Source organism: Salvelinus namaycush, chromosome 20 (assembly GCF_016432855.1).
Source record: "Salvelinus namaycush isolate Seneca chromosome 20, SaNama_1.0, whole genome shotgun sequence".
NCBI classification, from domain to species: Eukaryota; Metazoa; Chordata; class Actinopteri; order Salmoniformes; family Salmonidae; genus Salvelinus; species Salvelinus namaycush.
Window position 1 is genome coordinate 18838779 of NC_052326.1, and position 13119 is coordinate 18851897.

Here is a 13119-nt window from a genome sequence, read left to right on the forward strand (position 1 = left end):
TTGATACTAAAATAATAACAACAATTTCCTAGTTGTCAAAACCCAAATTTATGACAATCACTGGTTTAGGTTGCACATAAAAATATATGGAATCATGCTTTCGTGCTTGAACATGATGCTACAATAAACAATTCATTTTTTGAATAATACAATTTTAGTAGTCTAATACACTTCTTAATGAAACACTTTGAATGACTTTATAATATAATGAGGCTACAATTTATTTATTTATTATGTGACCCCCATTGCAATTGTAGTGCGACCAACTGTAAATGTTAGTATGGAACCCTGTGACTATGCTCTTACACATACATGAATTAAAGGATCTTTAGGCTATGCTCCCACACTAGACCCCAAATTGGAAATACAACAAAATGTTTTAAACGTTTTAAAATATGTCTTTTAAAAAATATATGTTTTTAAACGTTTTAAGTAATCAAAAAGTAATCGGATTACGTTAACGATTACTTTATTTTTCATGCAACTGTAATCAGCAACGGATTACATTTATCAAGTAACTTGCCCAACCATGCACACACACACACACACACACAGTTAGACACATTTCACATACACCCATAAACACAACAAGAGAGAGAGTGAGAGAGACCGAGAGAGAGCAATTCTAAACTCACATTAGGGTAAAAAAAACTCCGGCCCACCCCCTTCCCCAGCTTTCTCCCCCCTCCTTCCCTCCCTCCCCCTCTCTTTCCTGCAGCTGCCTCCATTCCCTATGATTTCAGTCATTTACCACTCGCGTTTATAGTGGAGGCCTTTGAACAGGCGAGTGTGTCATTGTGAAGGGGAGTGTGTGCTAAGCCCCGCGCCTGTGTGTATATCAGTCTCTCCCAGCTGGGCTCCTGGGGGAGGGATAAGGCCTGGGAGAGAAGCCTGGATGTGGGCTCGGATGGAGACTGGAAGAACGCTGGGAAAGAGGCTAGAATGAGGGCTGTGGAATGATTATGTTCTTTTGTCCTTCTAAATGAAATTCTATCCACACAGATTACCACAGTCAGTTACACATACAGTACACACAAGAAGATACATCCCTCACCCCCCATGACAACATACATGAGATAAATATATGAGAAAGACGGCTGGGATGGGCTCATGGACTCAACGAGAATGGAGAACGAAAGCAAGAGTGAGAACGGAGGATTAGGTGAAATTCAAATAGTGAGAAGAAGAGAACTCGTGAGGGGGTACTAGAGGGATCGTTAAGTGTGTAGTACAGGTGGAGTGTATGATAAGGACACTGTATTGATTCAGTCAGTGTCACAGGAGCCTAAGCACAGCATTCATCAGCTACACTTAGGTTCCCTCAGGCACTATAGATGCTGCTATCCACCTGTTCTATTAAAGATGTTAGGCCCACTTTGGGAACAAAAAGCCTGAAATCTTCTCTCTTTACGACTGCAGAAATCTGGACCATGTCTGCAGCCCATTACATGTTTTGATCCACCATCAAAAAAACTCTGGGTCATATAGTCTATACAACCACCCTGAATGCCAGGAACTCAGCTAATATACCACTATTACCAACAGGGTTAGAAAAACTAAACAGGGACATGATCATCGCTACAGTACCTCTCTCTGCTACTGTGTTAAAGCCCACTTCAGGCTAACGCGCTCAAGCTGTTGTGTAAGTGCCTATATCGGTATGTGATGATAAAGCAAAGCCTCTAAGAATATAAACACTCTCCAGTGACACTATGTGTGTGTGTGTGTGTGTGTGTGTGTGTGTGTGTGTGTGGGGGGGGGGGGGGGGGGGGGGGGGGGGGGTGACAAATGAACATTGTTACCATTGACTAGTTAGGAAGCTACAAATGGATCTATTTTGGTAAAAATATGTATTCTTTAAATGGTCTGGGCCGTGGTGAGCCTACAATTTCAATAATGTCCTATTTTGTATATAGTCCTCTCTTTCTACCTATCTAGTCTTGAAAGAGGTTGTTTTACTTTTAAGGGGCTTAGTGACATAACTAACCCAACACACACTGTGATAACAGTCCTGATCAAGACATTATGGTAGAATCAAGTTCTCATGGCAGTTGATCTCCCTACATGGTGAATGGTTTGTGCCCTGTCTAACCTATGACCATCTCTCTCCCTATCTCCCCTGCTAACCACCCCCCCATCTCCCTGTAAGCTTGACTGACCATAAGCAGGCAGAAAATCTCAATGTATTTTTATAACAGTGCTTCTTCATGCTCCTCTTCTCCCCTTGGGGTTTCCATGGCTACACAGCAGTGCAGTTAGTCAGCCTCAGCCACCAAACAGTAATATGATTTGACTGTGTGTGTGTGTGTGTGTGTGTGTGTGTGTGTGTGTGTGTGTGTGTGTGTGTGTGTGTGTGTGTGTGTGTGTGTGTGTGTGTGTGTGTGTGTGTGTGTGTGTGTGTGTGTGTGTGTGTGTGTGTGTGTGTGTGTGTGTGTTAGTAAGCCTCCGCACCCAGCAGTGGTACAATCCGAACAAGTGTTTGTGTGTGTGGATGGTGGGACAGCAGTTATTCTTTGTGTGTATTGGGACAATCAATGGGTCTGTGAGCGTATGTGACAGTGAATGTTTGTGCAAAAACCTATGATTGTTAATTATACTATATGTAAGAGTTGACTCTTTTAGCAAAACGCCACTTTACATCCATATTACTGTGCAAGTGAAATTCTTTCTGTTTTACTAAAGAGACGAGACACAAAAGTGTGTTCACCTTGATGAATCTGTTAATAATGATTTTTGCTCTTCACACAATGGTGTATGATGTTACAGAACTACGAACTTGTGAATAAGTTGGTACTCCGTCTCTGGAGAAAAAGAAACACCAGACCATTATACGCTACAAACTTTCACCTGTAGAGTTTCACTCACTGAGCGAGTAGCGTTGGGCTTGATTTCTGCCCCTGGCTCTGACATTGGGCCCTCCCAGCAAGATTAATCTTCTTCCCCTTCTCCTGTCTGACTCACAGATAGAGCCGAGCCCAGGCCAGGCCCATAGTCTCAGGGAGGGACGTGAGCTCCTCTCTGACCTGATGGGTTAGGGTTAGCAGGGCTAGATTCCAGCCTAAAGCTGCATCCACATGGGCCTTATGACATTGGATTGGAACTGAAGAGTTCATTGCTTTGCATTCTGTTGAGCTTGTAGGTTTGAAGCCAGATAGAGTGTTTCTTGAAGCTTTGGTAATTGACATGATCTGACATTTGCTAATGTCCAGGGAGGTATGAGAGAGAGAGAGAGAGAGAGAGAGAGAGAGAGAGAGAGAGAGAGAGAGAGAGAGAGAGAGAGAGAGAGAGACAGAGAGAGAGACAGAGAGAGAAACAGAGAGAGAGACAGAGAGAGCGACAGAGAGAAAGACAGAGAGAGATAGACAGAGACAGAGAGACAGAGAGACAGAAAGACAGACAGAGACAGAGAGAGAGAGAGAGAGAGACAGAGAGGAGATTAATACTCCCTTGAGGAGGTGCATATTTTTTCTCCCATTTCCCTGGCATTCAATAACAATAATGATCTGAAATGGAAATTGCTCTTATTCAGCACCATTTGTGAAATAAAAATAGAGAAATCCCACCTTGTGTAAGGTTCTGTTTTCTTGAGCATTACCTATACGCTTTCCTATGAAAACAATAAAATGGTGTCTAGTTGAGACACCTGAGAAAGTTGTATCAAGTATTTCACAGTCACACCGAAGTCACAGATACTATACTGACATCTGATACAAATCCATATTTGTTAGTCAGCTGTCAGTATTCTGAAAGAAACCTATCATCTGACACAAGAGCGCGACGCTGCAGGCAAGACAGTGACTATACACTAATACAACTAGTTCGGTATTAGGATGCCCACACATGCACACACAACACACATGCACACACAACACACACGCACACGCACACACAACACACACACACACACACACACACACACACACACACACACACACACACACACACACACACACACACACACACACACACACACACACACACACACACACACACACACACACACACACACACACACAGGAGTTGAGGCACATATCAAAGGACAGTTTCTGCATGACTTGGGAGGGAGGAATTTACAGCTGTTTGGAGAATTGTGGCCAGATACTGACAATATAAAAATACTTTTAAAAAGTTACCTTTATTTAACTAGGCAAGTCAGTTAAGAACAAATTCTTAATTACAATGACAGCCTACCCCGGCCAAACCCGGAGAACGCTTGACCAATTGTGCGCCGCCCTATGGGACTCCCAATCACGGCCGGATGTGATGCAGCCTGGATTCAAACCAGGTACTGCAGTGACACCTCTTGCACTGAGATGCAGTGTCTTAGACCACCGCACCACTCGGGCGCATGTGCCAGAGAGCCACAGCTGCAGATTCGGAAATGTATGGGAGATGACCCATACATCCATGTCTACTGGAAAGGTTATGGACCACATATAACTCTCATCCACAAATAGATCATACAGACATAAAGATTGGTGCCGTTGTGTGCGAGACAACACAATTGGGATTTTAAAATGTCATTGGTAATGTAAATGTCAGCACGGACCTAAACCCATCAGATTAAATGTGAGCGGCTCATCAACAAACTGAACTGACAACCATGACTCTTCATCAATTTCAAAAGAAGTCAGAACAGGTTTCCTCTAGTACACTGTACATGCTTAGAAAAAGGTAGAACCCTTTTGGGTTCCATGTAGAACCCTTTCAACAGAGGGTTCTACAAGGAACGCAAAGTGGTTCTACCTGGAACCAAAAAAGGATCTCCTATGAGGACACCCGAAGAACCCTTTTGGAACCCTTTCTCGAAGAGCGTAGACTCCTGAGAAGCCTCCATGTCAACTCTATATAGACTCTTATTCTCTGAGCCATTTACCTTTTGTGTTTCATTTCCCTATAGAAAAGCAGAACAGAATAAAGGCCCTCTGTCTCTCAGTCAACTAGTTTGATTAGGGGGAAGACAGAGACATCTACATCCATCCTGCCTCCTGGAGCCCGTACAGAGCAAGGAATAGGGCAGGGACTGGGAAACTGCCTGACTGACTGAAGGCCTAATCACAGCAAAAAAGAAGAATCTGGGGCAAACATACACACACAGCTTTCAGAGGCATAATAATGGACTTTAGACATATTCAACTTCTTCCTATTTTGATGAGCCTTGGATACATAAAACTCTCTGATGTTAATCTCTGCAGCGGTTGCACTCCTGGTTCAGTTGGGACCTATGTACACATTAAATACCGTTTTCACAGCTTGATAGACATAAATGTACCTATGTTGCCTGGTCTATTTCTACTAGGAAATAATTGTGACATTGTATTGTATTTGATTATATTGAAATTGTTCATATGTGCCCTAACCGCTGCCAGAAAGGCAATTCAAAAAAACATTGGTTTGATCCAAATACTTCTGTAGCCCTTTCCTGCAGTCAAATGACCTAGTGGCCTCATGTTATGAATATTTTTCATAATTTCATAATTTCATACTCTTCCTGGGGTCCATCAAAATTAAATCAGTTATACGTGTTAAAAACATTACAATACATTCATAACAGATTTCACAATATATTACGTGTGTGCCTTCAGGCCTCTACTCTACTACCAGATATCTATAACACAATATCTATGTGTACATATGTGTATAGTGTTATTGTGTGTTTGTATGCATGTGTCTATGTTTGTGTTGCTTCACAGTCAACCGCTGTAACATAAGGTGTATTTTTATCTGTTTTTTTAAAATCAAATTTTACTGCTGGCATCAGTTACTTGATGTGGAATAGAGTTCCATGTAGTCATGGCTCTATGTAGTACTGTGCGCCTCCCATAGTCTGTTCTGGACTTGGGGACTGTGAAGACACCTCTGGTGGCATGTCTTGTGGGGTATGCATGGGTGTCCGAGCTGTGTGCCAGTAGTTCAAACATTCAACATGTCAATACCTCTCATAAATAAAAGTAGTGATGAAGTCTATCTCTCCTCCACTTTGAGCCAGGAGAGATTGACATGCATATTATTAATGTTTGCTCTCTGTATACATCCAAGGACCAGCCGTGCTGCCCTGTCCTGAGCCAATTGCAATTTTCCTAAGTCCCTCTTTGTGGCACCTGACCACACGACTGATCAGTAGCGCCAGGTGTGACAAAACTAGGGCCTGTAGGACCTGCCTTGTTGATAGCGCTGTTAAGAATGCAGAGTAGCGCTTTATTATCCAAGATTTCAGCCAATCAGTCTGTCCGTTTGTATGTCTGATTCTTGAGGTCACAGTTTTAAGTGTTTTTATGATTTGATGACCCTGATACTGTCTACAGATGCTGTATAATACAACTGTTGATGGGAGATATTTTTAGGCTGGATCATGTTGTTGTATTGTTATATGTTTTAATTCTGTAATGTATTGATTGTTGGTGCCTTCTTGGCCAGGTCTCGCTTGAAAAAGTGACTCAAGGTCTCAATGGGTTAAATACAGGTACAAAATTATAGACAGACTTCTCCCCATTCTAGCTACTGTTCTATCAATATGTTTTGACCATGACAGTTTACAATCCAAGATTACTCCAAGCAGTTTAGTCTTCTCAACTTGCTAAATATCCACATTATTCATTACAAGATTTAGTTGGGGTTTAGGGTTTAGTGAATGAGTTGTCCCAAATACAATGCTTTAAGTTTTTTAAATATTTAGGACCAACTTATTCCTTGCCACCCATTCTGAAACTAACTGCAGCTCTTTGTTAAGTGTTGCTGACATTTCAGTCGCTGTGGTAGCCGACGTGTATAGTGTTGAGTCATCCGCATATATAGACACTCAAAGCCAGTGGCATGTCGTCAGTAAAGATTGAAAAAAGTAAGGGGCCTAGACAGCTACTCTGGGGAATTCCTGATTATACCTAATTTTGCTTTCCAAAGTTTACTAAGGGTTGGTAACAGGCTGATTGGTTGGCTATTTGAGTCAGATAAGGGGGCTTTACTATTTTTAGGTAGGGGACTAGTAGGCTTAAATTGAAAATATGGCAAATAGGAGTGGAAATATCGTCCACTATTATCCTCAGTAATGTTCCATCCAAGTTGTCAGATCCCGGTGGCTTGTCATTGTTGATAGACAACAATAATTGTTTCACCTCTTCCACAGTTACTTTACGGAATTCAAAATTGCAATTCTTGTCTTTCATATTTTGGTTAGATATACTTGGATATGTAGTGTCAGAGGTTGTTGCTGGCATGTCATGACTAAGTTTGCTAATCTTGCCAAATAAATAAATCATTAAAGTAGTTGGCAATATCAGTGAGTTTTGTGATGAATGAGCCATCTGATTCAATGAATGATGGAGCAGAGTGTGCCTTAATTGCCCAACATTTCATTTTATGGTGCTCCAAAGGTTTTCACTATAATTCTTTATGCAATTTATCTCTGTTTCATAGTGTAGTTTCTTCTTCGTTTTATTCAGTTTAGTCACATTATTTATCATTTTGCAATACTTTTGCCAATCAGTTGTATAGCCAGACCTATTTACAATCTCATCCCTCTCAACAATAAAATGTTTCAATTCCTCATCAATCCACAGGGATTTAACATCTTTTACAGTCATTTTCTTTATGGGTGCATGCTTATTAGTAACTGGGATAATCAATTTCATAAATGTGTCAAGTGCAGCGTCTGGTTACTCAATGTTTTTTCTTCCCAATTTCATGATATCCAATTGGTAGTTACAGTCTTGTCCCATCGCTGCAACTCCCCTACGGACTCGGGAGAGGCGAAGGTCAAGAGCCATGCATCCTCCGAAACGCGACCCTGCCAAGCCGCACTGCTTCTTGACACACTTCTTAACCCGGAAGCCAGACGCACCAATATGTCGGAGGTAACACTGTCCACCTGGTGACCGAGGTCAGCTTGCAGACGCCCGGCCCATCACAAGGAGTTGCTAGAGTGCGATGGGACAAGGTAATCTCGGCCGGCCAAACCCGACGCTGGGCCAATTGTGGGCCGCCTCATGCGTCTCCAGGTCACGGCCAGCTGTGACACAGCCTGGGATCAAACTCGGGTCTGTATGGTTGCTCGTCATTACACACTGACCAACAAATAATCTTCACATCAACAACATAGGAATCACTACAAAACTTATTGTATGACCTCTTATACACAATATTAGGCCCAGCCTTTGAAACTTTGGATTTCCTAGATATGGCTACTATATTGTGATCATTACATCCGATGGATTTGGATACAGCTTTCAAACAAATTTCATCAGCATTAGTAAAGATATGATCAATACATCTTGATGATTTCATTCCTGTACTGTTAGTAACTACCCTGGTAGGTTGATCGACAACCAGAACCAGGTTGCAGGCACTAGTTACAGTTTGAAGTTTTCTCTTGAGTGTGCAGCCTGATGAAAGCCAGTCAATATTTAAATCACTCAGAAAGTATAATTAATCAACTTTTTTTTTTAAACAGACGGAATTCCCGGTGTTTCTATGTTAAACAGTTTGTTATAATATTTCAGTGTTCTGTGATGTATATAAAGTGTAATATTGGGATGCAAACTTAAAGTTTAATACATTTCAACTCTATATCTGACATATAGACAATAGCCATGTGTGTTAGGTGTATACTTTTGTTTCAGAGTAGATTTGTTTAAGACTACCAAGAAACACTACGTGACCCTGATTTAGCCCACTGCAGTAAAAGGTTAAAATCTTCTAGGACAGCTAAAATCTTCAACAGCTAAGCTGCATGGCACAGCTACAAAAACAAAGACCTTTGTTAGATACCCCTCTTGTAATATTATCTCTCAATTGTTGTATCTTGAGCTGCTGTACCAAACCCCCCTTCTTGTTCATGTTTTGTTGCTGTGCAGATCATGTGACTGCTATCGCTTGTTTGATTGACATTGATAAAAACAACAAATATATATTTTTTAAAATCAATTTGAAAAAACTTGAATACATTTGGGTCTATGACTTGAGTAATGATTTGAAGCCTATCATGCATTTGTAAGCACTGTTAGCTAAAGACAAATAACACACTCTTCATGATGTGCAGAATGAAAAAGACAACTGCCATCAGAGCTGCTAATACGAATCTGCAATAGTAAAGGTACTGAAGATGACCGAGATGTAAGTAAACCCAGGTTATCTCTGTTTTGTCCGACCCGGGTCACTCCTACTAACAAAGCTGAATCAAACAAATCACTCTTGAGAATCACAGTGTGCAGTGGGTTGATTGTCTGTGTGTCACTATGCTCGTGGTTGGGAAAGATACTGATTCCTCCTCTACCCCTCTGCATTTTCAATACACTCGTAGAGAGAAACGATCATCTCCATGACACTGTGACACCACTGCATGCTCAGAGCTCTGTCACTCTGTGTCACAGCCCTTGCTCCTGTGTGTGTGTGTGTGTGTGTGTATGTGTGTGTGTGTGCGTGTGTACTGAAACATCAGTAGGCCTACATCACAGTCAATGGTTTCCTACAGTCATTTTAAAATACCGAAAATACATAAATTCAAGATGTTAAACAATCACTGACAACTGTTGACCCCAATGCCATGTCACTGTTGTAATTTATTAATACATTTGACAGGATGTGGATAGTGTTCCATGAGATCACACACACTAAGGGCCGTGCACTGACATGTTGGGAGGAATATGCTCAAACTAAAAAACGGGCACTCACAAAAATGTTTTTCCTGCAGCAGCGGTCACAGACTCGTTGAGCAATTATTACAAGCAGGGAAAGCAGCACAATCTGCTTATTTCTCTCAAATGTTGTACACAAATTTGTTTGCATCCCTGATAGTGAGAATTTCTCATTTGCCAAGATAATCCATCATGTAATAAAGCCCTTTTGTGGGGAAAAAACTCATACTGATTGGCTGGGCCTGGCTCCCCAGTGGGTGGGCCTATACCGTCCCAGGACTACCCATGGCTGCGCCCCTGCCCAGTCATGTGAAATCCATAAATTAGGGCCTAATGAATGTATTTCAATTGACTGATTTCCTTATATGAACTGTAACTCAGTAAAATTGATAAAATTGTTGCATGCTGTTTATATGTTTATATTTTTGTTTATATGTTTATATTTTTGTTTATATGTTTATATTTTTGTCCAACCCAACTTCAACCTCATTTTCAAACTTTTTGACCCTCGACCCCCAAAAAAGAGTGTTACAAAACTTGCGACCTCCTGCGCGTACACACATGCACGTGTGCACACGCAAACATTTACAAACAATCTCTGCTCAATTGTAGCCTGTCATTACAGCCATAAACAGTGATGCATTTTCAAAACGCAAGTTAGGCTACTGAGATAAACTGTGTTTAACACCTGCATTTGGAGTGAAAAGTCATTCATGTTAGCAGTCAATATCAACTAGGGATATATTATGTCACTTCTCTGGAGTCCAGAGCAAGCAAAATAATTCTGCCTACTTGTAGTGGAGTCTGCAGGATTGGTTGGAAAGCATGTTCTGTCTGCACCACTCCATCACTTTGGAGGGCAGCCTACCTGCAGAGTGCTCGTTCCCAGCCGGGTATACCTGTTCTTCCTCACAAATATCTTAATACATTTGCCAGAATATGTTAAATCTTCATCCCATAATATGCAATGTTACAGCTGCCTATCTTTAGACATGTAGCCAGTCCTAGGCCTATCTGAAATATGAAAATTATCAATCAAATCGCCAGTTAGCCTATTGTTCTGGCAACGATGAGTCAGTAGATTGATAAAATGTATTTTATATGGATGATAAACATAGGCCTACTCTGTTTTTGTCAGGCAAAACTGGAGGAAATGAAACAAGTTCTTTCTGGTCACTAATCTGGATATGCGTTCCCACCTTTTCTGAAAATGTTGATGACTGGTCATTGGTCAGCAATCAAGACGCACAACCTTTTGGTTCTGAAGCATAGACGAGAATTTAACGATGACTTGCGGGCAGTGGGATCAGAACAATAATGACAAAAAAAAAACATTTTGGGGGAAGTTATACCACCACTGAAAAGGGCAATTTGGAGATTGGAAGGGCAAAGGGGCATGTGTTGTGCACAGGTAAATAGCTGTGCATATGCCTGCTCGCACACACACAAACACTGGCTCAGACTCCCCTTTGCCTCCAGAACAGCCTGAATTATTTGGGGCACTCTACAAGGTGTCGTAAACGTTCTACAGGGATGTTGGTCCATGATTACGCAATGGCATCACGCAGTTGCTGCAGATTGGACGGTGGTACATTCATGCTGCGAACAGCCCGTTCCATCTCATCTCAAAGATCCTCTATTGGGTTTGGTCAGCAACAATGTTCAGATACACTGTGGCTTTCAATTGTTGCGCAATTGGTATCAAGGGACCTAACGTGTGCCAGGTAAACATTGCCCACACCATTACACCACCGCCACCAACCTGTACCGTTGACACCAGGCAGGATGGGTCTATGGACTCGTGCTGCTTACGCCAAATCCTGACTCTGCCATCAGCATGACACAACAGGAACTGGGATTTGTTGGACCAGGTGATGTTTTTCCACTCCTCAGTTGTTCAGTGTTGGTGATCACGTTCCCACTGGAGCCACTTCTTCTTGTTTTTAGCTAATAGGAGTGGAACCCGGTGTGGTCGTCTGCTTCAGTAGCCCATCCGAGACACGGACTGACTGATGAGTTGCATTCCGAGATGTCTTTCTGCACACCACTGCTGTACTGCACCGTTAATAGTCTGTTTGTGGCCCGCCTGTTAGCTTGCACGATTCATTCTCCTTCGACCTCTCTCATCAACAAGCTTTTTTTTGCCCACAGGACTGCCACTGACTTAATGTTTGTTTGTCAAACCACACTTGGTAAACCATAGACACTGTTGTGCATGAAAAGCCCAGGAGGGTGGCTGTTTCTGAGATACTGGATCTGGCGCGACTGGCACCATCAATCATACCACACTCAAAGTCACTAGTTTTTCCCATTCTAACATTCAATCAAACAATAACTGAATGCCTCAATGCCTGTCTGCCTGATTTATATAACAAGCCAGGGCCACATGATTCACTGTCTGTAGGATGATCCATTTTCTGTCCTGCTTCACTGCGATCTGTTTCATGCAAAATGTTAGTTTTTAGGTGTTGGTGATTGCCATGTTCTCCAGCCTCCCTGTAAAGACCTAATAGAGCAGCGATTCCTTAAATAAACGTGAACCAGTTGGTCACGGTAAAGCAGTTTGTTCACGCGCTGGGACGGTTACTCGTCCGACAAATAGTAACACCATGATAGGCGACACAGAACGCAATTACGATAATTAAAAGTTTCACCTGAGAGTAAAGGAAATTAATGTAAACAAAAAACCTACAATATAGCCTGCTATAACGCTGATTTACTCGCAAAAACACAACGACACCCCTTGGGTAAACATGAAAGGCGCAATTATATTTCAGTGCGCAAATGTAGCCTAAATATGACTGCTATGTTATATATCGGCAGGCACTAACGTTAATACATATGATGAATAAATTGACTGGCAACTGTAAACGTGTTTTCTATCATTTAGTTATTTCATGCAAAACAAATATGTGTTTCTGCAAACACTCAAACTTACCCATTCCAAAACGCGGATAAATCCAAGAGGTAATTTAAGCACTTGAAATGTCCCAACAGACACGAGCTAATGGAATGACAACAACAATAACATAGAAAAAAATTACGATATTTTTAATTTAAAAAATCCACAAAATATGTCATGTTTGTATAGCCTATTTGACATGTAAATTAGCCTACATTGTTAAAAAAAAATTGAATAATGGCTGTTTATTAATGCATATTATTTTGAGACCTGACAAAACAAATGTACAATCAACAAACATACCTCATTAGTCGATAACATTTTCAAAATACTTATCTCCTTGTTCAGTAAGATGTAAACAATTATACAGAGTTACCCAAACCGCTTGATGTCTATGCCTCGCGCGTGTAAGACTCTCAGCTCTTATTGCTACTACACGGAAAAACCCGAGCTTTCGTCAGCTTGTTGAAAAATAAAACACCATAGAGACAGACGGGGATTGGCTTCACGGAAATGAACGATGACTTCAAGATTTTACGATTGGATAAGATTTTCTTGTTATCGATTTTGGCTACGATGTGTTATTGT

General features: G+C 41.4%; 1 protein-coding gene across 1 annotated transcript in view; it reads right to left on the reverse strand.

Moving 5' to 3' along the window:
- The window catches only part of LOC120065618 (synaptoporin-like), a 38453-nt gene extending 25601 nt beyond the window's left edge, over positions 1 to 12852 (reverse strand). The window contains exons 1-2 of the mRNA XM_039016674.1: positions 12835 to 12852; positions 12568 to 12633 (exon numbers count right to left, since the gene is read on the reverse strand). Coding sequence (XP_038872602.1) covers positions 12568 to 12633; positions 12835 to 12852 — 84 coding nt within the window. The remainder of the gene's footprint in view (positions 1 to 12567; positions 12634 to 12834) is intronic.
- Positions 12853 to 13119: the final 267 nt, after the last annotated feature.